This window comes from Drosophila mauritiana, chromosome 3R, assembly GCF_004382145.1.
Source record: "Drosophila mauritiana strain mau12 chromosome 3R, ASM438214v1, whole genome shotgun sequence".
Taxonomy (NCBI): Eukaryota; Metazoa; Arthropoda; class Insecta; order Diptera; family Drosophilidae; genus Drosophila; species Drosophila mauritiana.
In genome coordinates, this window is record NC_046670.1 from 23,847,381 (window position 1) to 23,867,649 (window position 20,269).

Sequence of the window (20,269 nt, forward strand, 5' to 3'; positions counted from 1 at the left end):
TTGCTTTATTTCGCGTTTCCGTTTTGCATTTCTGCTAAACGTTTTGGCAAGCGTGCTAATTGGCAGTCGAAGGCTATATGTATGACCTCATTCGGAAAGTGAAAGCAGTTTATGCTTTTCCTCCGACGCATTTCGAGGTGTGGAAGGGTCAAACGAATGGGAATTGGGTGTGACCCGAGCACTTTGCATACAACAACGAGTCCAAACTGATTTGTATCCTTCCACGCAGTTGCATCACCGCCGATCATCCCGATGTGAATGCGACGCCCATCCAAACCGCCGGCTGGGTGAGCATGAATTCCCCGCCTCCTCTGGAGGCAGCCACGCCCACTGCGATGGCAAGTCCCACGCCTACAAACACACCCACCGTAACCACAACCTTGGCCATGCCTGCGTCGAGTGCGAAGCCCGAAACCAGGATGGTGGATCCGAAAGTGGGTGACATTCCGGCGGTGGAGCCAGCAGCAGGAGAAGTCGAGGATAACACGACCAAGCCCATCAATCGTCCACTTAAGCTCTACGAAGGATGGCGTCCACTTCACTATAGGTAAGTGAATCACTTAGCCGCTTGGAGCAACAATTGCTCTTAATGAATATTAAACCAAACACGCGCCGCAAGAACCTCATTCTGCTGAAATTGCTTTGCATGCGCGCATTTCAATTTCAGCGAAGATGCAGCTGACATCTAAATTGCTCACTCAGATTTTCCACAATTTCCGGCTCTTTTTGCTGCCACTGCAAATGCCGGAATCGATCTTATTCTTATCACGCTGACACTTGATAGAAAACTGTATCAATTTGTCTAGCTAAAACGTTTTGATCAATATGTGTTTTGACAAGCTAAGATATTAGCTTAATAACTTTAACGTTTAACGAGATAATTGGGATTAAGCCATCAAGAGTTTAGACAAGGCAATTACCGTCAACTGGTGATAATGCATTTTATTACACAAATTATAAGCAATTAAAGATTTATTCAGAAATTTGTAAACTAGCATCACATCCACTGGGTGGAAACTTACATAGAAACTGAAAATAGGATTGAAATAAACTAAGCAGTAGTTCTAGAAAAGTTTCCCAAAGGCTGCGCTATTAAATGGGAAATACATGCTAATGGCGTAAACTTATTCTCATAAATACGGATACACAGCCGCCGAGCCCTTATCCTTATCCTTGGCAGCTACTCCACTGGCATCCACCCCAAACCAAAGCAGCCCCATTGACGTCACTTTTCTGTGCTCGCGCGGGTACAACACATTTACTTTTCTATTTCTATGGAAGGAAGTGGGTCAAGGATTGAGCCGTTGCAGTTCAGTAGTCGCCGTGTACCAAAGTGGAGAGCCCAGCCAGCCAGCCACTTGCAGTCGGGCTAACAACTTGTTTAGGCCACCGCAGGAGATGGCCAGTCAGGAGCCAAAGAGACCAGTAGTCAGTGGGAAATCGGTTAGGCCTATGCTATCCATCCATCCATCCATCGGTCACAGTTCGCAGAAGAAGCGGCAGAGATCTAAGGAAAGAATTGAGGCACGCCGACAATCGGCATGACATAATGCGCCAAATAGATGGCCCGATAGAAAGATACAAAGATAGAAAGATACTTTGCTCAATGAAGATGCGCGGCTCCCCGGTAGCCGCATGCATTAATATAATTGACACAGAAAGCACAAGCTGGGCATTAATTTGTGCACCGCACGCAGCCTAAAAAATAAAAACTCCAGATGTGGGGAAAGTCCAGGGCAATCCGGTGGATGGAGTCGATTCTTGATGGATGGCGGCAAGTGCAGCACAGTTTTGCCACTCGAGCGGATCGATGGCAAGTGATTTTGCAGCTGCCGATCAAAGCGTACAACAGTGTTGACCGGCTGTATCTGTATCTTCGTCTGTGTGGCAGATACTATCTGAAAGCTCGCTTCCTGGTTGCACCCAGAACACGCATTGTAAGCCAATCGCCTCAATTAATTGCAACTAGGCGCAAAGCCCGCACCCAGGGGATTGCAGTTTGGCCAGGGGTTGGGTTGGAGGACTCGGCATTGGAGTTGGAGTCGATGGATGGGGCTCCAACTGGCTGGCTGCATCTGCCAGCGGGTCTGTGGCATTCTTGGCATTCGTGTGTGAGCGAATGAGCCGGGGGAATTGATATTCAATCTTTGTGAAGTACTCTAGCAGCCAGGGGGTTAGTCAACTTTTCGGAGATACTTTATGTATTTAAAATAATTTCGAGAAATTATTTTTAATTGTATGACAATTAATGGAACGTCATCTTCTTAAATATATTTAGTTGCAAATCACTTTATTTAAATGCCACTTACATTATGTTCTTCAATCGAACTTAATCAAATAGTTGAAGATAGGTGTGTTAAATATAGCAGAGTTTAGCAAGCATAGAGCATTGCATATTTGTGGTTGCCAGCTAGCCAATTATTGCGCTTCTTGTTTGCTTTGATTTGATCGCCGATGCGGCTTTTGATGGCATGCATTTCATTTGCCGCCATTCCGAACTAATGGCGGCGTCCGAAGTTCGAGGCAGACTGCAATGCCCCCGAATGGCGACGAATGGGTGCCAAACACATGTTTGTTTGTGGTCCCCTCTAATTTGCCCTCTTGGCGGGCGATTGATTGATTGATTGATTGGCACTTTTGATGGCAGCGACCTGGCGTTTTTGGCCAACATTTGCATTTCACCTGCAAATGCAGAGCATTTCCCGTTCTATTTATATGCTACCATCTAAACCATATGATACTCCTCCTCTTGCAGCCTTTTGATTGAGCCAAGTGTGGCAACATCTATCAGCAACGGCAGCCTGACCATCGAGATCGAACGCGATGTGTCCAAGGTGACCAGCTGGGAGCCCATCGTGCTCGACGTGCACAACGTGAGCATCTCCAATGTCCGGGTGATCCGCGCCCTTGCGGATGGTGCCAGCAATGCCAGTGAAGAACAGGACTTGGATTTCGACAGCGACTACGGGGAGGATAATGCCACGTTTGTGATTCAATTGGGCAAGGCTTTGGCGGTGGAGACCCAGCTGAGAGTGCTGCTCAGTCTGGATTTTGTCAGCCAGGTGACGGATACACTGCAGGGCGTCTACAAGACCAGCTACACCAATCCGGAAACCAAGAATGAAGAGTAAGTCAAGACCTAAAACTCCAGGAAACTCTTTTAACTTTACTTTTCCATTTACTTTTAGATGGATGATAAGCACTCAGTTCTCGCCCGTCGATGCCCGTCGCGCCTTTCCCTGCTTTGATCGACCGGACATGAAAGCCAACTTCTCGATCAGCATAGTCAGACCCATCCAGTACAAGATGGCCCTGTCCAACATGCCCAAGTCGGGCAGCCGCCGCTTCCGTCGTGGCTTCATAAGGGACGATTTCGAGACCACGCCGAAGATGCCCACTTACCTGGTTGCTTTCATCGTGTCCAACATGGTGGATTCGCGGCTTGCCAGTCAGGACAGTGGGATAACGCCGCGAGTGGAGATCTGGACGCGACCCCAGTTCGTGGGTATGACTCACTATGCGTACAAGATGGTGCGAAAGTTCCTGCCCTACTACGAGGACTTCTTCGGGATCAAGAATAAGCTGCCCAAAATCGATTTGGTGTCCGTGCCGGACTTTGGATTCGCTGCCATGGAAAACTGGGGCCTGATAACCTTCCGCGATTCGGCGCTACTGGTGCCCGAGGATCTGCAGCTGGCCTCCTCATCCGAGCACATGCAGGTAGTGGCCGGAATCATTGCCCACGAGCTGGCCCACCAGTGGTTCGGCAACCTAGTGACCCCGAAGTGGTGGGACGATCTCTGGCTGAAGGAGGGCTTCGCATGCTACATGAGCTACAAGGCGCTGGAACACGCCCATCCGGAGTTCCAGAGCATGGACACTCTGACCATGCTGGAGTTCAAGGAGTCGATGGAGCACGATGCGGACAACACCTCGCATGCCATATCCTTTGATGTGCGCTCCACCAACGATGTCAGGCGGATTTTCGATCCCATCAGCTACTCAAAGGGCACCATTCTGCTGCGCATGCTCAATTCGATCGTGGGCGATGTGGCCTTCCGTTCGGCCACTCGTGATCTTCTGAAAAAGTTCGCCTATGGAAACGTGGACAGAGATGATCTGTGGGCCATGCTCACGCGCCATGGTCACGAACAGGGTACTCTGCCCAAGGATCTGAGTGTCAAGCAGATCATGGACTCGTGGATCACCCAGCCCGGTTATCCGGTGGTCAATGTGGAGCGTCGTGGTGCTGATCTCGTGCTGCGCCAGGAACGCTATCTGCTGCCCTCCAAGAACACTGCGGATCAGAGCACCTGGTTCATACCCATCACCTTCGAGACGGATGAGCTGCGCAAGGGCGACAACATACCCACCCACTGGATGAGGAGCGAGGACGAAGAGGAGCTCATCGTGGGCGATGTCTTCGCGCACAGCAGTAACAGCGACAACGTGATCTATCTGAATCTCAACCGGCAGGGTTACTATCGTGTCAACTACGACATGACCTCTTGGCTGGCGCTCAAGAAGAACTTTAGCACATTGCCCAGGATCACAAGGGCACAGTTGCTGGATGATGCACTGCATCTGTCGCAGGCGGAATACCTTACCTACGACATACCGTAAGTTTGAATAGTAAGACAAGTAATTGAAATTATTAACATAAAATACGATCCTTTAGATTGACCTTCCTGATGGAGCTGTTCGATGCTGTGGATGATGAGCTGCTGTGGATTGCCGCCAAACCTGGTCTTAACTATCTGATCTACAACCTGAAGAGGGAGCCTGCCTATGAAACATTCAGGGTAGGAATCCAGTGAAACTAGTTACTTTTAGAGTGTTTTATAATATATTTTGTTTAACCAGGCCTTCATGAAATTCATCGTACGTCCCGCTTTTGATCACTATGGCCTGAATGAGCCGGACAATGAGTCCCACTTGCAACTGAAGCACCGCGCCCTGGTGGCCTACTTTGCCTGCAAGTTCAACTACGATCGCTGCACCCAAAAGGCGCAAATGAAGTTCCGCGAGTGGATGCGTGATCCCAAAAACAATCCGTAAGTTTGTACCTTAAATGAAAAAAACTTATTATAAACGATGCTATCATAAATCAACAGCATTAAGCCAAACCTAAAGTCTGTGATCTACTGCACCTCCTTGGCGGAGGGCTCGTCACCGGAATGGTATTTCGCCTACAAACAGTACAAGACAACCACCAGTGCTTCCGAGAAGGAGGAGATACTCACCTCGCTGGGCTGCACCACCAAACCCTGGCTGCTGTCCAAGTGAGTTACTAGTTTGATCCATCAAAGACCAAAGTCTGATGTGCAACAACTTCGCAGGTACCTCAACATGACCATCAATCCAACATCGGGCATACTGAAACAGGATGGCGCCTTGGCCTTCCGCGCGGTGGCCTCCAATGCCATTGGTCATGAGATAGCATTTGATTTTCTGCAGGGCAACATAAAGGAGATTGCCGAATAGTAAGTGATACTTTGTGTAATATGTTAAATTTACTTCAATTTATTTTTGTTATTTCAAACCAAAGCTATGGCGATGGCTTCTCCACGCTGTCCGAGATGATCAAGTCGCTGACCATCTACATGAACAAGGACTACCACAAGCACCAGCTCCTGGACCTGGCCGCTACGTGCCGCAAACTGGGACTCCATGCCGTGGAATCGGCCATCGAGTTGGCCCTGGAGCAGGTGAACAACAACATCTACTGGCGCAGCCACTCGTACCACAGCCTGAAGAACTTCCTTGAGGGGATCGTCAGCGAGTTCCAGATCAATATCTTTTAGGGGAGCATATGGAAGTTGGAAATGGGGGAGAACTCAAATTGATTTCAACCAAAAACGCGATTTAGTTATTGTAACTATTACCATTATTTGTATTCGTGCAAAGGCCTCAAATTAATTTAATCAAACGAATTATTTGCGAAAAGTGATATAAACGTGTAAGTTAGCCAGCATAATTTAGGTAACCGATTTACTTTTTGCAATTGTATATTTATTTATTTGTAAGACTCGCTTCTTTTGCTTTTCGGCATTGCTCTGCAACGTTCCTACTAAAAAATAGAAAGCAATCGGAAAATGCATAGTTCGAATAACTCCCATTCATCACTTCAGGCATCAGTTTAAGTCCACAACACAATATCTGCCGCGAAATATCTAAAGTGTAAAACCTGTATTATCTATATCTATATCTATACTTATGATTGTCAAGTACTTTGTGTTTGCACACCTTTAGATCCTAAGTGAATCAATCTAGCACTAAGTAAACCAAAAATCTATTTTGTAGTCGATCCTATCAAGGAGTTTAAAGGTCCTGGAAGGAAACTGAGCGTGGGAAGATATTGAAACTGAGTGTCCTTAGTACATGGTTTAAATTGTTTGCTAAAGCAAGAGTAGTACACACACAACACACAAATATATTTATTAATGTACGAGTACCTATTATGTATTTTGTAAAGCCCAACACGGAAATACTTGTATTGCTGCTGCACAACCATGTAAATAAGTTTTAAAGCTTACACTAAACACTTAAATAAACTATGTATTTACGTAATTTTATTCAAAACTCTTATTTAATTACTGCTCATTAACTTTGATTTATTTTGGGAGTTTTGAACTTGGCGGTTAAAGAAATTAAATCAACTGTTTGTGCGGCCCTGAAATGCAGTATTTATAACAGTACGGTCACACTCGGCTCGGATCGATGTGGCGTTTCAATTCCCGCCGTTCCTCTTTTAATGCAATGTTTTTAAACTCTGATTTAATGGATATTTTAAATGCTAATATTTTAATAAACGAGTAAACATATATCATTAACCAATTTCTCTACTTTATAAATACATGAATAAATTGAACTTGATGGCAACGCTAAACATTGGTTTTCAAGATTTTTCTGGGTTTCATAAAACGGTCTTACTATCAACTAAGTTTTTGTAAACAAATATTAACACAGCTTGTATATTAGAAAAAGTAAGTATATAACGAAATTAGCAACAAAATATGATAAATTAGGTTACCTAATAAAAAGCAGACCTCTTCGTTGACTTTTGTGTTATCAATCATTCGAATAAATTGGTGTTTTTCTGACACCCTAGATACCAGGCTTTGTTTTGAAATCTGTAGTTCAAAGTACTCAAACTCAAACTTCATGCAATTTCATTTAGTGAGCAGAAGGAAGTGGGACGCTTCCGAAGAGGACAGATTCATCGACATCTGGATCCACAACTTGCATCTGTTCGAGCCTGGCAAGAAACTGACGGAAACCTATGCGCAACTGGAGCCCTATTTTCGAGATGTTGGCGTGGAGATCAATGTCCAAGGAATAAAGTCGAAAATGGAATCCCTGAAGCGGAAGTATTTCAAGTCAGTACATAACTTTCAGATGGAGAATCGGTTTGATAATCTCTGAGATTTCAGTTTGCTACACTCCGACCAAGAAGACCAAGCTATCACCTGGAGGCACTTCGATGCGATGGCTCTGGTGGTGAGAGCATCTGCCAACGAGGTGAAGGATTCGGAATGGAAGGACTATACGCAGCCAGCAAAGACGCCTCGTAAGAATCCATGGAATTCCAACAAGGGAAATGTATCTAATCGAAGATTTCGACCTTTCAGATAAAACGCGTTCCTCTGCTTATATGAAAAATCCCGCACAGCGTATCAAATATGGTTCGTAACTCATAAAAGTTTAAATTGTGTACACTCTAAACGGTTTTCATTTGTTTATAGAGACACCATTCAAAACTGTCTTCGTGGATGAAAGTGCTGTGAACTATTTTAACGATGAGGAAATGCCCAACGCCAAAAGAGTTAGAAAAAGATTCAGCAAAAGTAGCAACGTTAGAGTAAAGGGGCGAAGAGTTTGGCAGCCGGCGGAGGAATGCATATTCGTTGATGTCTGGGAAAAGTTCGCCAGTCATATACAGAGTGATAGGAAGAAAATGGATGTCTACAAGGATATGCATAATGAACTGCAGCTGCGTGGTGTTGGTATATTACCGGGCGATGTCAAATCCAAAATTGAATCACTTATGCGCACGTTTAGGTAAGAACTTTATAAGCCTATTATAGTCTTATATTTCATTACCAATAATTGCAGAGCACAGCGAGATTCGGTGGGAGATAAGTCTGAGTGGATTCATTATTCGAAGATTTTAAAGATCCAGACTCCTATTGATTTCACCAAGCTGGATGTATTTTCCGAGCACAGTAGCAGCTACGAAGACGATGCATCCTGGTTCAAAGAATTGGAGCCGAAATCGGATCCCGATCCTACCAGCCATCCACCGAGCTCTAGCGATTCCGTTGTCAATCAATTTGACAATAAAACTCAGCCGAGCTCTCCCGCGTGCAGTGAAGTTTGTTTTTGGTCTGATCCTGAACCCACACACTGCAAGGTGTCTATTGAAATGTTGGACCAAGATGAGTCGACAAAGCAGTTCGAATCTCCCTCCATCGAAAAGCATAAGGCTGCCGAAGAATTTAGTCAATTTGTAACAAAAGAGCTAGCCGTCTTGAATGATGATTTGCTAATAGAAGCAAAACGCCAAATATACAATATCATATGTCTCATGCAGAAGGAACAGAATGAAGTAAATAAAAAATCATATTGACCAATTAAACGTATATCTTTTCATACTTAAAATTAAAAAAAAAAATCACTAAGGTTCTACCGAGATTTGAACTCGGATCGCTGGATTCAAAGTCCAGAGTGCTAACCATTACACCATAGAACCGCGATGTCAGCCTGGCGCAAAACAGAACATCTACTGCCGCTAGAAAACACGAAAGAATTATCCTATTTTGGACACTAAAATTATAAATAAACATTTATGCATGAAATTTATTTTTTTAAAAAGTTTCTAAGCTTCAAATCTTTATATGAAAAAAATAAAAATAAAATTTGGTTTGAGAAGGTTCTACCGAGATTTGAACTCGGATCGCTGGATTCAAAGTCCAGAGTGCTAACCATTACACCATAGAACCTTTATACGGGGCACGCTGCTAAATGACACTTTTCTGCTGCGGGCACACTTTTCTATGGTGTGTCAAGAAGGGGGTTGGAAGATAAGGAAACGATAGTGGATTTTATACGTTCAGTTAAATATTTAGAATGCTTTTGAAACAATCTAAACCAAAGTGTCACTTTGGCATTTTAGGTATATCGAATGAGCACAGATGTTTGTTGCCAGGCAAGCCGGTAAAAGTTTGTTTGATCGATATACACAAGATTGAATAAAAACATCGAGCTGCTCCTTTATTTATTTGATATTGCAAAGCCGAAAAATGGAAAAGGAAAAAAAGAAATCTCTTTTGGAAAGATACAATATACCAGTGCACTATTTGGATTTCGCTCATGTGGAAAAGTGCACAAATGCTCGCGAAATGGAGAAAATCGTCCAAATCCTGCGCTCCGGCGAGGAAGGTCATTATCCGGACTTGCAACGTTGTGCGGAGGAGAAACTGAAGGCACTGAAACCGGATAGCAAGCTATTTCGCTATGAGGAACAGATAAAGCCAAGCACTGTCCTGGACAAAACCGAACTAAAACCCATTTTGGTAGGTTGTCTTCTTCATTTCAAATAAATATTTAAGGATTAACCTGTATTCATACCTTAGGATTGGACTGACTCCATTAAAACAAAGGACAGTGCTCTCAATGAGCTGAAGAAGGTTAAGCAGGATTTGAATCTTCCATCTGTGCGTAAACTTTCCAAAATCGATTTGGAGAAGCAAAGTGAAGCGGAGAAACCAAAACCAAAGCCAAAGGCTGCATCTCAGACCAATACCACGAATAAGGAGGCTCGAATTAAGTCTACGGACTACAGAAAATGGGATAAGTACGATCCCGATGAGGAGATACTGCGCATGGATTTGAATGAGGAACGCGACCAGGAGCAGATAGAGAAAATCATTTCCAGTCACAATAAATCGGTCGCCAAGGAAGAGTTACAGAGCGAAAGGGATTCTCTATATGAACGCCTTCAAGCACAGCTAAAGAATCTAAGCCAGCTGGAGAAGGAGCAATATGCTGAAAGGTAGATATATCTCAGTGCATTATTATATATTTTATATATATATACACTTTTTTTAAAGACATCGACTGCGTGGCAATGAGAGCTTCAAGGCCAAAGAATATGAAAATGCCATTGAGGAGTACAACTGTTCCATAATATACGATCCTGAGAATGCCGTACACGCTTACAATAATCGCGCCGTCGCTCGTAAGTAATCATATCATTAATAATGCTCTTTAATTAACAATTTCTTTTTCAATTCATTTGTAGATCTCAAGTTGAAGAAATACTTTTCGGCCATATCGGACTGCCAAGCCTGTCTGCAAATCGATCCGATGAATATTAAGGCACACCTTCGTATGGCTGAGGCCCACAATGCCGAAGGAAGACATCTTGAGGTAATCATTTTGAATACTTCCATCTTTCTTAAAGCTAAAACTTTCCGTTTCAGTCCCTAAACGCTTACCAAAAGGTCCTCGACCTTGAGCCAGATAATGCCATAGCCAAGAAGGCCGTGGAGAAGCTAACTTCGATGCTGGGTGAGGTGGCTCCGTCCTCTGCCACACGTTTGATAATTGAGGAGATCGATCCTCCGCAACTGAAGACTTCCGAAACCAAGAAGATGGCTGAGATAAGTGATCCAACTGTGGTCAAGAAACCCGAACCAGCAGTCTCGGCAAGCAAACCACCACCCATTAAAGACTACGATCTAGCCGAGTTGGTCAAACCGAATCGCGTGGTAAAAAGCAACTTGGTGTCAGCCGCCGAGGCCTTGGGTAATAAGTTGCAGGCCACCAAGGCAGGTGCGGCTCCAAAGAAGCCACAAAGTCCACCTATGACACCAAAGGAAACCTTACTGCGTTTGCCACAGGACAACCTTAACAATAGCAATAAAATTCTTATACAGGAAATTTAGAGAACTGCATACAGTAATTGCAGCGTGATGTTTTTACGATTGTAAACTTGTTTAAAAATACATTTAATGCAAATAAATAGTGGAAAAATCACTCCTTTGTTATGATCTTAACCACCAAAAAATGAAATCACGTTGAGTTGTTTGTATAATTTAATTACAATTTCTTTTAATATACCGTTGAAATATTTGTCATAAATTTCGTTTTTTACAATATAACTTGTATATTTGGTTTTGTAGTGTGCTATCCGTAATTGTATTGATGTTATTTTCAGCATTTTGTTCATCATCGCATTGTTTTCATTTAATTTGGATATAACTAGACAGAAAAAGATTAAGTGCTGTTGGATTTGGTTTAGAGTCGAGTGTACGGTAGCAACACTAATCAACACGTACATTTAACAAATCTTTAGGAATTTCAATACATTATAGTATAATAATTTATAAAATGGAAATGTAGCATTAAGATGTGTTTGGTATTGTTGAACCTTTGCTTTATAGATTAGCCCCATTTAAAATATGCAACATAACAATTAACAATTTCATAATTCATCTATATTATTCGTTATTTGTTTTGTGATCTCAAAAGCGTTTATTTCTGATAACCTTTGAACGTCACACTCAGTGATACTATTTTCATATATTATTGATATACATATATATATTAAATTGTGTTAACATATTTCAATGAACATAAGCACGTACAATATGCTCGGTTTTAAATTATCCGATGAGGTTGTAGGCGATATACACGGAAATAAAGCTAGGAACTTAATCAGAGCTAAACTAGGGAATGTTGAAACACCATTGTATACTGGAGCGATGCGTACATATAATGTAAGAAGGTGAAATGAGATGGAACTGGCTATGTGACCCCGTTTACTCGTGGGCCTGGGACTCCTGCTGGACGAGCTTGAAGCGCCGGGGTGACTTGATGGATCCCTGGTGTCCGAACAGCGACTTCAGCTGTCCATTGTGCGTAAGGACCTTGCGAATGTAGCGCGACACGAGGATCTGGGGACGCTGTTTGGGCGAAAAATCATATGTTCAATTACATTCCATTGAGAGGGGGAGTTAGTCTGGATCACCCACCGCTTGCCACTCGTTCATGACCTCCTTGGGCGCGTTGACCTGATCCCCATTGAGGCGGTTCAGCAGGGCCACACACACCACCGCTGCCTTGATGCCGGCATGGTGGGTCAGGGCCGCGAAGATGGTGCTCTCCATCTCGATGTTGACCACGCCGTTCTCGCGCAGCTTCTCCAGATAGTCCATCTTCTCGTTCTCGCTGAAATCACAGAATGCTCCGTCCAAACGACCCTGGCCCTCGTAGAAATCGTTGGTGCACAGCGTCTTGCCAATAATGGTGTCGTACGGATCATCGGGACTGGCCAGGGACTTGAGCTCACGGGCCAGCTTCTTGTCCAGCTTGGCAGGACGATGGATGGTCTTGCCGAGAATGGTCTGCAAAACAAGTGACTATGGTCATCTATCTCATTGAGGTGATATTTCAGCCATGACTTACAAACTCATGGGAGTTCCTCAGCTGCCCATCGAGGGCATCTTCGGTGATGATGACAGTGCCACCGTCGACGCCAATTCCTCCGCACGTTCCTATCCTGATGAAGACGGGATCCTTGCACTTGGCGTGGTACATCAGCTTGATCATCTCGTGCATCAGGATGCTGACCGAGGGCGTTCCCATGCCATGGCTGACGCACAGCACCGGGCCCACTTTGTACATAGAGTAGCGATATGAGTAGGCGCTGATGTCCTGCAGCTGGGTGCCCGCTGGCAACTTGTAGCCAATCTCGTTCATTATGAAATGGGCAAAATTCTCCATGCGCTTTGGTGTGCCGCCCATGCAAACGAACTGAAATTAAAAAGAGTTAACAGACGGGTTAATTAAGTGAGCTTATGAAAGGGAAAAAATCGGCCTAGTGTCTCAGATTTGTAACTATATAATTATTTATATAAAACATACCCTTAATTGTAAATCGCAAATCGAACCAGTACTAGATTAGCGCATTCATATATTTATTGAGTTTATGAATCTGACTAAGCATATAATTAGCTTAATTGGCAACAGCTAATGAACTCGTTTCGATAGTGCCCCACTTGACTTGATAACAATCAAGGTCTAGGTCTGGGTCTAGTCTTTATTTACCCGCCTCAGACTATGAATAATTCAGGAGACCACTCACCTTAACGTCCCCAAACATCTCCTGCAGGTCGTGGCTCTCGCTGCCCAAGGCCAGGTGATAGAGGATATCCTGGTCCATGAGCTCGATGTTCGAGTTGCGCAATTTGACGGTTCCATCGGAGTACCTGCAATTAAAACGAACACAAAACGAATTAATAAGGATTAAATTCTATTCGTGCCAGCGGGGGCCATAAATTAACGCCCACTTCAGGTCAAGAAATGAATGAGTTAATTACTTTCAGCTGTCAGAAGTAAATCACACTTAAAAATGCTCGTTTTCTGATAAAAGATAAGGTTATCTAAGTGATTCCTAGAACAAGCCCCCAAAAGTGTAATCAGTGGTTGGGCAGGAAGAAATTCGTCATCGCTGGAATAATTATTTATTTTTTAGGTAATGATGAGCCAAAACATATTATAATGAGCTCATTTTTATGAAATATACGTTAGTTATACACACAATTTTGTCACACAATCGTGAGTAAGCACTATATTTGAGTATTTAATGGCCACAAAATGTCAGCTTCAAATTTCGTATTTCTAATCAATATTTGAATCAGAATTGATATGTGTATTAGTGACTATATTTATAGAGACCCCCATGCGATGTAGGGGGTCTAGGGAGCACAAATACCCAACCAAAATCATTATCAAGTGCGTCAAACGGGGAGTCGGAAAAAAACATGTTAGAAGTGTGAGCAAAACAAAAAGCAAAATTTCTATGACTCTGGGCATAATCAAATGAAAACCCCGTGTAGTCTTGACCTTGATTGATAAGCGCTAAGTGAATATATTTCGTAAGCACTCCGGCAAACATCCGATTGAAGCATAACTCATGATTTGATGAGTTCGGAAACCGGACAGGATGAAAAGTGAGCTGTGAAATGAATACAGGGTAATCGAGTAGGCGTCACACCCACCATTCTGTGCAAATATTTTGCCAACTGGCGTTATTTGCTCAGATGAAGAGCTGGTTTTGTGCCAACACAGCGATTTGACATCAGGCAAACTATTGATTGCAGACTGCAGTGCACAGATGGATTTGGATTTCCATTTGTTTTCATTTCTCAACATAAAACGGATGTTATTGGTTGCTAGGAACCGAGAAATTTCCAGAGCAACTTTCTCGCGCCAAAAGTAACAACCCTCGGCTGTCTTAAGAAGCAGCTGCAGGACGAAAACCGGTTTCAGCATCCTTACCGCGTTATCCTTTTCACGTACGCATCGTCCGTCTCGTCGTCCTGCAGCGAGGACCTGTGGGCGCAATCGTAGTGGGCCTTAAAGTCGTGCGTCTGATTATCGGTAATGGTGGGCGGCATGATGTCACCTCTCGAATGTCCTTTCACTCACAAACTCACAAACCAACTAACAACTAACAGACGAAGGAGCAGCCAGCGAGCCGAAACAAAACTAGTTACTCGTGTAGACACGTCAACGCTTCGAGCGAGACTGAAAAAATTGCTTGGGTTTCGCCGGGCTTTATATAGGCGGCTTCTGCGGAGCTGTGTAGATAAGACAATCTTCTCGGCGAATCGGAAGTTATGCTGCGCAATTTGATAGTGGAAATGAAAATATATTGCACACTATATGGTCGTGTAATAGAAGCCTCTATAGAATTACATACATACATACATATTTTTATCAGTTCAGAGCGACTTATGATGCATCACTAATCAAGTGCAATTGGCAACGAGCCTTGAGGCGAAATTGCAGCGAAGCATAACGGATTTGCGTAATTCAATTATTGCAATTTCGCTGCTTTATTCGCCGTATGAACAGGGTGTTCGATCGGGTCCAAGCAGCCGAATCATTCGTATAACATTTCAACTTTAAATTCATGCAAATTGGCTTGGAATTTTTGGTTTTGTATATTTTAAACGGGTTTTTTAGCTACCAATTTCGCTACACATTCTTCAACTCTGATATTTGCAAATCAGATGCAAATGAGACCAATTCAGTTTATTTTCAACTTTGCCAAAAATTGGCAACTAATCGTATGGAACTAGGCACCCTGTTATCGTAACTGAAAGTTACTCCACAAAAAGAAATATTTCGCCATGGAAAAGAATGTGAGCAGCGCAACTACCACTATTGTAGGCCCAGTCGGCACTGCGTCATCCGATGTCGGTGGCTTTAATTTCGAAGTCAGGCCATTAAATATACATAAACAGACGACAGCGAAAGACAAACGAAAGAGGAGCTCAGTGTCCACACACAGATACTCCTGCACTCACACTGGCAAACAGAAAGCGAAACAATCAGCAAAGAAAAGAGCGAACTTAAACAAACAAAAAGAAAAATAAATAAAAACGGGTAAGGCTATAAGATATCTGTTACCTTTTACATACATTACAATAACGAATTTTAAACTGTCAATATCTAAATTAATTTATATTTTATATATACATATACATTTATTATATTTACGCATATATAGTACAAAGTCTTGTGGTGCTACCTAGTGCAATATACCCGAATAATGCGCAAGTAGGAGGTACCAAAAAAAAAGAAAAGAGCAAAAGGCAAAAACAAAGCTTAGTCAAAAGCAGTCTAAAAGGGGGCTCGGCTATGTTGGCACAGCAATTCACAAGAGGGAAAGAGAGCTGGACAGAGACAGGGAGGCAAGTAATAACAGAGACAGAGAGAGACAGCGCAATTGCAATAGAAAGAGAAGTTGGCTTCTATGTACGTGACGCGGCTCACAATTTGGTTTTTGAGGTCGCATTTGGGCGGTGAGCAGAGTGCGGCAGCGGTGGAATTTACTCAATGGCCATACTCGTAATTAACTTGGCCAATTCCCCGTAACTACCATTAATGGACTTTACCAGCTGCAAAGCCGAACAAAAATCGCTGTTTATATAAGCCAAAACTATGCGAGACTTGCTGTGATATTCGTTTGAATGGCCAGTGAAATAAAGAAAACTCATTAACCAACAAAAATCATGAAAAGAGTGGTTCAGTATCAATATTCAAGTTTGTTTTCGTCATATCATCGCTGTAGTGCTTCTTGAGGTACCCTTTGTAATTTGAGATGAGTACGCAATCGTGGCCATTTCAAGTCGTTTCTTTGGGTCATTCCACTTGGTTGGTTACCATGGGTAAGCTTGACTGTCACTGGCAGCAACAAATGTCACTGCCATGAATCTAGTCTTTCCTTTGTGAGCTCAAGCACTTGATCTATTTATGGGTGACCCAGTACGCCTTAGGATGTTGCAAGCTAGAAACAATTTCTATCCCAACTAAAGTAAGATCTGTCTCATTTTTCTTAGAGTGAAAGTTCATAAATCCAGAATCGATTTCAATGTTTGGCAACTTCTTGGAAACGAGCAAAAGCTTTTCCAGCTTAGAGAGTATTATGCATTAGTCACGTCACACGGCAAACCATTAATCAGAGAGCTTTAAATGGATATCCTTTAAGACTGTGAAGCCCCTTTCAACCGTACCTTTCGCTCATTCCCCAACAAAAGGGGCGAAATGGAATTGCATTTACCCGGACAAAGCTATTGGGCTCTTCTGCAGGTCCCAGATAAGATATGGCTGGGTAATTACTGAGGGCCACTGGAGGTGAAAGTCAGGCGAAAGGTCATGCCAAGTCCAACAATGAGACGAGAAATGCAAATGAAGCTGTGGACAATGCAGATGGCTTATGAAGAAGGATTACTCAGCGCACCCGAAAAGAAATGAGAAATTGGGCGAAGAAAGCAAAAGTCAGGGCCAGTTGAGTGGGCCAAGTCGTGTCGTCATCCCAAATTGCATTACTCACGCACCACTGGCCGCGAACCAAGGATCGCACCCACTCCTTTTTGGGTGTGGGCGTATTGGCAATATGGCCCTTCAACTGCCTGGTGGCGTATGCCATGGGCCCGCCCGAATCGATAATTGGCTCTTTATTGTTTCGCCGGCTTTGAACTTGCGACTACTGTGCGTATGAGCAATGCCAGAATGGAGCAACACCACCCACTCCGAGGCGCAAGGTCACTGAATGCCTGTAGAGATAATAGAACGCCCCCGTTGGCTTGTTACCCATTTATATTCGCACTTTGCCAGCAGGGAATGTGCAAGATACTGTGTCTGATCTATCCTATTTATAGGTCTCAGTTGTGGCTGACATAATAATTCTGATAGCTGAATGAGAAAGTAATTAAAGGCAATTTGCGGGTAGCCGCAGTTATCCGATTATGTCTAAACCAATTAATAACGATTTCGGTCATTGGGAAAAGGAAGAATTACTAATTTATTGCGGAAGGCAAATCAGATTACAGATTAAACGCATTTATGGAAAAGTTTCTTATTCCACGTTATTTATATTAGTTTTTAGTCACACAGTGACATTAATTAAATTTTTATATATTAAATTTGGTTTGTTTATCCTCGTATTTAGAGAAATAATCTGCATTATACTTTTAGGCGGAACCCTTCTTACTCATATGTAGATACTCTTGTATCTAGATTCTACATATGATTTTCCCCTGGCAAGCTGTAAAGAAATTGGCAATCCACCTTGCTAGTGCAAATTGCTGTAACACCCGCATTACCAACTTTTCTACCCCCCAACAATTGTTGGCATATTGTTAGTCAGCTGAGAAGTTTAGTCACAAAAGTTTTTATTTATATCCCCATCATTGTTGGTGCTCTTCCCCCCAAAACTTGCAGGCGAGTAAAACAAAAACTTGGAATTAAGTCAGCCCAAGTTGGGGCCATGCTGTTAATTTCAGCCAGAAAGTTAGTTGCGTGGTGTGGCGGCACTTGTACTTACTCGTCGAGCTCCTCCTCGGAAAGGGAGGCACTGTTTCCGGTGAGCAGCAGCGACATCTTGCGGTGGGAGCCTGCAAACAGAAAGCGAGGTGAGGGTGAGATATTGAAACGTAAATGGAATTTTTAAAAGCGGGTAATTCCAATGTGAAAAGTGGCAGCATCTTTGGCAAAGACCATGCTAAGTCCATTTAAATGCGTGCCACATTCGGAGGCCTAAACAAGCTTTGCCGTAGGCTGCAAAAAGGGGCAATAGCAGGGAAAAAGGGACTACACAGAAAGAAATCTATTAAAATTCATGAAAAAAGTGTAATTGAAAATGAAAGCCACATTTAAATGTATACTAATCCCACACATTGAATAAGTTAAGATGTATGTATATATTCATTTTATAGAAAACTGAATGCGTTTTTGTATGTGTACAGCGGAAATGTGGAAAGTGCGCACAAAGCATTTTGACAGCTTTTAATTAAAAAACGTCAGGGAAACGTCACGTGCCAACATCAATGCGAGGGTTCGTGTGTGCTGAAACTTGGGGGATCGTTTGGGGGACTCCTCGGAGTCCTTGAAATGTTTGCAAACCCAGCCGGACCGGCCAAATGTTTGAGCTTTTCATTCTGCGGAGGCTTATCCGCTGGCACTTTTCGCAATATTTTGGCCCCAAGATGGGGCACGTTGCGCCAACATGAAATGCCTGCGCCTAAAAGTTGCGCCATACTCTGCACCGAAAGTATCTTTCTGTGTTGGGTGTAGTTTTTGTTGTGCGCTGGGCGAAAGTTCAAGGCCAGCCACAATTAGCTTGACCAGGCAGCCAGCCACTCAAAAGCGCCGAAGGGTAGGGCAAATGCGGAGTCCTCAATTTGTCCACTTTGTTTATACTTGTTTTCCAGCAGTGTTTACTCGGCTTCTGGCTATGCCTTGAATTTGAAATTTGGAGAAAGGAAAGCAGATGGAACTGTTGCATACTTTTTGGGACTTAGAGGCATCAGGGGATTATATTAAGAGATTTATTGAAAGCTTCTTGGAAAAACCATTATAGGCAGGATATTGCAAAGGTATTTTCTGGAGCTTAGTAAATTTCGGGGGTGGAACTTAAACGAGTATGAACTTTAAAAGATATTACATGTGATTTATGGGAAGAAACTTAAGTTCAATTATTGTACTAACTAATAACGGACTAAGGAAGGAAGGATGTTAAAAGTATTTTTCTAAGCTAATTTAGAGTTTGCGTCTCCACATCATGAATCATCCCTCCATTGACAACGAAGATAATCCATTTTAGTGTCTGCACAGCTTGTTGACCCATTAAAGTGGATATAGCCTTGAAAGCGTTTGCTGAACCATTCCAATGGACAACAAGCCAATGAATGCAGATAGAGCCAGCTGATGTAGACAGAATAGGAGGTACATAATGAATATAGGGGTAGTAAAAGGAGAAGGGTTGATACAATTACTGTGTTCCCTATTCTCCCGAGAACTTTTTTCAATTATATCTAGAACCCTCGTTGGCTAGCAGATGTTTCCAAGACAGTGCAGCAGTCGCATCAGCTGGCTCGTGTGTATCCTGCGACACAGGATAAGACCAAGAATCGAGCTATTGATTTTCTCCGCAGACAGCATTAACAGAGAAAGTTTCTCGTCTCACACACACCGTACTTGGCATATTTATTGTTGCTGTCGTTTTTCCCGCTCCACTGACTTACGTAAAGAGTTCTAGGTGTTGTGTTGTTGCCTCTTGGCTGCAATTTGCCTGATATGCACCAAATAAAGAAAATCGCAGCACTATTATATCGCGTTGCCTTGTCACGATTTTCTCGTTGGTATTTCGATTGCTGAATTGCTTTGTTTATCTGCAGGCACGTGAAGCAAACAGGAACGCTTTCTTCCTCTTCTCCACACTCTCTCTTCCGATACTAAATCGCAATGGCAAACGGACAGCAGAGCGACGAACAGAGCTGCGCGAGGTTTCAAAACCAACTGACTGAAGGGGAGTCCCACACAGCGAATGGCTCGACTTTACTCGGCCCAAAAAAATCGCTCACTCTCTCGCTTTTCACTCGACGCTCTCAAGGAGGAAGCGGCGAATCGCAGACTCACTCGGATTTGAACTCGGCCAAGTTTGGCCAGTGTCCAGGGGCCCACAGCTAAGCAAGCAAGTCCAATAAAAACTGTTTACAATTTCTTGGAAATCTCACTCGAACGAGAGTGCAGGATAGATGAGAGGGTGTATTTGGGCGGGGTAATGGTTTTCTGTGCAACAGCTGCTGCGCAGACCATTTTACACGCGCTGCGCCTCCGTCTCCTAATTACTTGGCCTACAGGACATGAGCTGACCATTAAAGCTGAATTAAATTATTTTTTAATGTGCACT

General features: G+C 43.3%; 4 protein-coding genes and 2 non-coding genes across 10 annotated transcripts in view; 3 read left to right on the plus strand and 3 right to left on the minus strand.

Moving 5' to 3' along the window:
- The window catches only part of LOC117143256 (aminopeptidase N), a 28,882-nt gene extending 22,307 nt beyond the window's left edge, over window positions 1-6,575 (plus strand). For all 4 annotated transcript variants that reach the window (XM_033307821.1, XM_033307823.1, XM_033307822.1 and 1 more), the window contains 8 exons: window positions 230-547; window positions 2,756-3,127; window positions 3,189-4,619; window positions 4,679-4,802; window positions 4,864-5,054; window positions 5,115-5,282; window positions 5,340-5,483; window positions 5,549-6,575. In XM_033307821.1, coding sequence (XP_033163712.1) covers window positions 230-547; window positions 2,756-3,127; window positions 3,189-4,619; window positions 4,679-4,802; window positions 4,864-5,054; window positions 5,115-5,282; window positions 5,340-5,483; window positions 5,549-5,804 — 3,004 coding nt within the window. In that variant the 3' untranslated portion in view covers window positions 5,805-6,575. The remainder of the gene's footprint in view (window positions 1-229; window positions 548-2,755; window positions 3,128-3,188; window positions 4,620-4,678; window positions 4,803-4,863; window positions 5,055-5,114; window positions 5,283-5,339; window positions 5,484-5,548) is intronic.
- A 328-nt stretch (window positions 6,576-6,903) lies between these two features.
- Window positions 6,904-8,638, plus strand: LOC117145212. Its single transcript, XM_033310780.1, has 6 exons — window positions 6,904-6,986; window positions 7,181-7,379; window positions 7,434-7,570; window positions 7,632-7,685; window positions 7,746-8,061; window positions 8,116-8,638. Coding segments are annotated over exons 1-6 (1,221 nt in total). The 5' UTR covers window positions 6,904-6,985; the 3' UTR covers window positions 8,630-8,638.
- A 42-nt stretch (window positions 8,639-8,680) lies between these two features.
- Trnaq-uug lies at window positions 8,681-8,752 on the minus strand. Its single transcript has one exon. It is a non-coding gene; the product is annotated as a tRNA-Gln (tRNA).
- A 178-nt stretch (window positions 8,753-8,930) lies between these two features.
- Window positions 8,931-9,002, minus strand: Trnaq-uug. The gene has a single exon. It is a non-coding gene; the product is annotated as a tRNA-Gln (tRNA).
- Window positions 9,003-9,302: 300 nt separating this feature from the next.
- On the plus strand, window positions 9,303-11,040 carry LOC117143778 (sperm-associated antigen 1). Its single transcript, XM_033308607.1, has 5 exons — window positions 9,303-9,575; window positions 9,636-10,054; window positions 10,113-10,240; window positions 10,304-10,431; window positions 10,485-11,040. The coding sequence occupies exons 1-5, from the start codon at window positions 9,303-9,305 to the stop codon at window positions 10,947-10,949; spliced, it is 1,413 nt and encodes a 470-aa protein (XP_033164498.1). The 3' UTR covers window positions 10,950-11,040.
- Window positions 11,041-11,105: 65 nt separating this feature from the next.
- Window positions 11,106-19,859, minus strand: LOC117144592 (uridine phosphorylase 1). Of its 2 annotated transcripts, XM_033309871.1 has the most exons (6): window positions 19,602-19,859; window positions 17,903-17,972; window positions 13,151-13,274; window positions 12,472-12,819; window positions 12,039-12,410; window positions 11,106-11,969 (listed from the first exon to the last, which is right to left on the minus strand). In XM_033309871.1, the coding sequence occupies exons 2-6, from the start codon at window positions 17,956-17,958 to the stop codon at window positions 11,826-11,828; spliced, it is 1,044 nt and encodes a 347-aa protein (XP_033165762.1). In that variant the 5' UTR covers window positions 17,959-17,972; window positions 19,602-19,859; the 3' UTR covers window positions 11,106-11,825. The 2 variants fall into 2 exon arrangements, with proteins under 2 accessions (XP_033165762.1, XP_033165761.1); XM_033309870.1 differs by lacking the exons at window positions 17,903-17,972; window positions 19,602-19,859 and adding an exon at window positions 14,347-14,678 and having other exon boundaries at window positions 11,107-11,969.
- Between the last annotated feature and the right edge of the window lie 410 nt (window positions 19,860-20,269).

What these genes read in the sequence shown, in the direction of transcription:
- LOC117145212 (XM_033310780.1), top strand. An exon ending in CTGAAGCGGAAGTATTTCAA is followed by an intron (nt 7,380 to 7,433) that starts GTCAGTACATAA and finishes CTGAGATTTCAG; the next exon opens with TTTGCTACACTCCGACCAAG. An exon ending in GCAGCCAGCAAAGACGCCTC is followed by an intron (nt 7,571 to 7,631) that starts GTAAGAATCCAT and finishes TCGACCTTTCAG; the next exon opens with ATAAAACGCGTTCCTCTGCT.
- LOC117143778 (XM_033308607.1), top strand. Translation starts at nt 9,303, where the DNA reads ATGGAAAAGGAAAAAAAGAAATCTCTTTTGGAAAGATACAATATACCA. An exon ending in AAGGAGCAATATGCTGAAAG is followed by an intron (nt 10,055 to 10,112) that starts GTAGATATATCT and finishes CTTTTTTTAAAG; the next exon opens with ACATCGACTGCGTGGCAATG. An exon ending in CAATAATCGCGCCGTCGCTC is followed by an intron (nt 10,241 to 10,303) that starts GTAAGTAATCAT and finishes ATTCATTTGTAG; the next exon opens with ATCTCAAGTTGAAGAAATAC.
- LOC117144592 (XM_033309870.1), bottom strand. Translation starts at nt 14,465, where the DNA reads ATGCCGCCCACCATTACCGATAATCAGACGCACGACTTTAAGGCCCAC. An exon ending in TGAGGAACTCCCATGAGTTT is followed by an intron (nt 12,411 to 12,471) that starts GTAAGTCATGGC and finishes CTTGTTTTGCAG; the next exon opens with ACCATTCTCGGCAAGACCAT. An exon ending in TCATGAACGAGTGGCAAGCG is followed by an intron (nt 11,970 to 12,038) that starts GTGGGTGATCCA and finishes TCGCCCAAACAG; the next exon opens with CGTCCCCAGATCCTCGTGTC.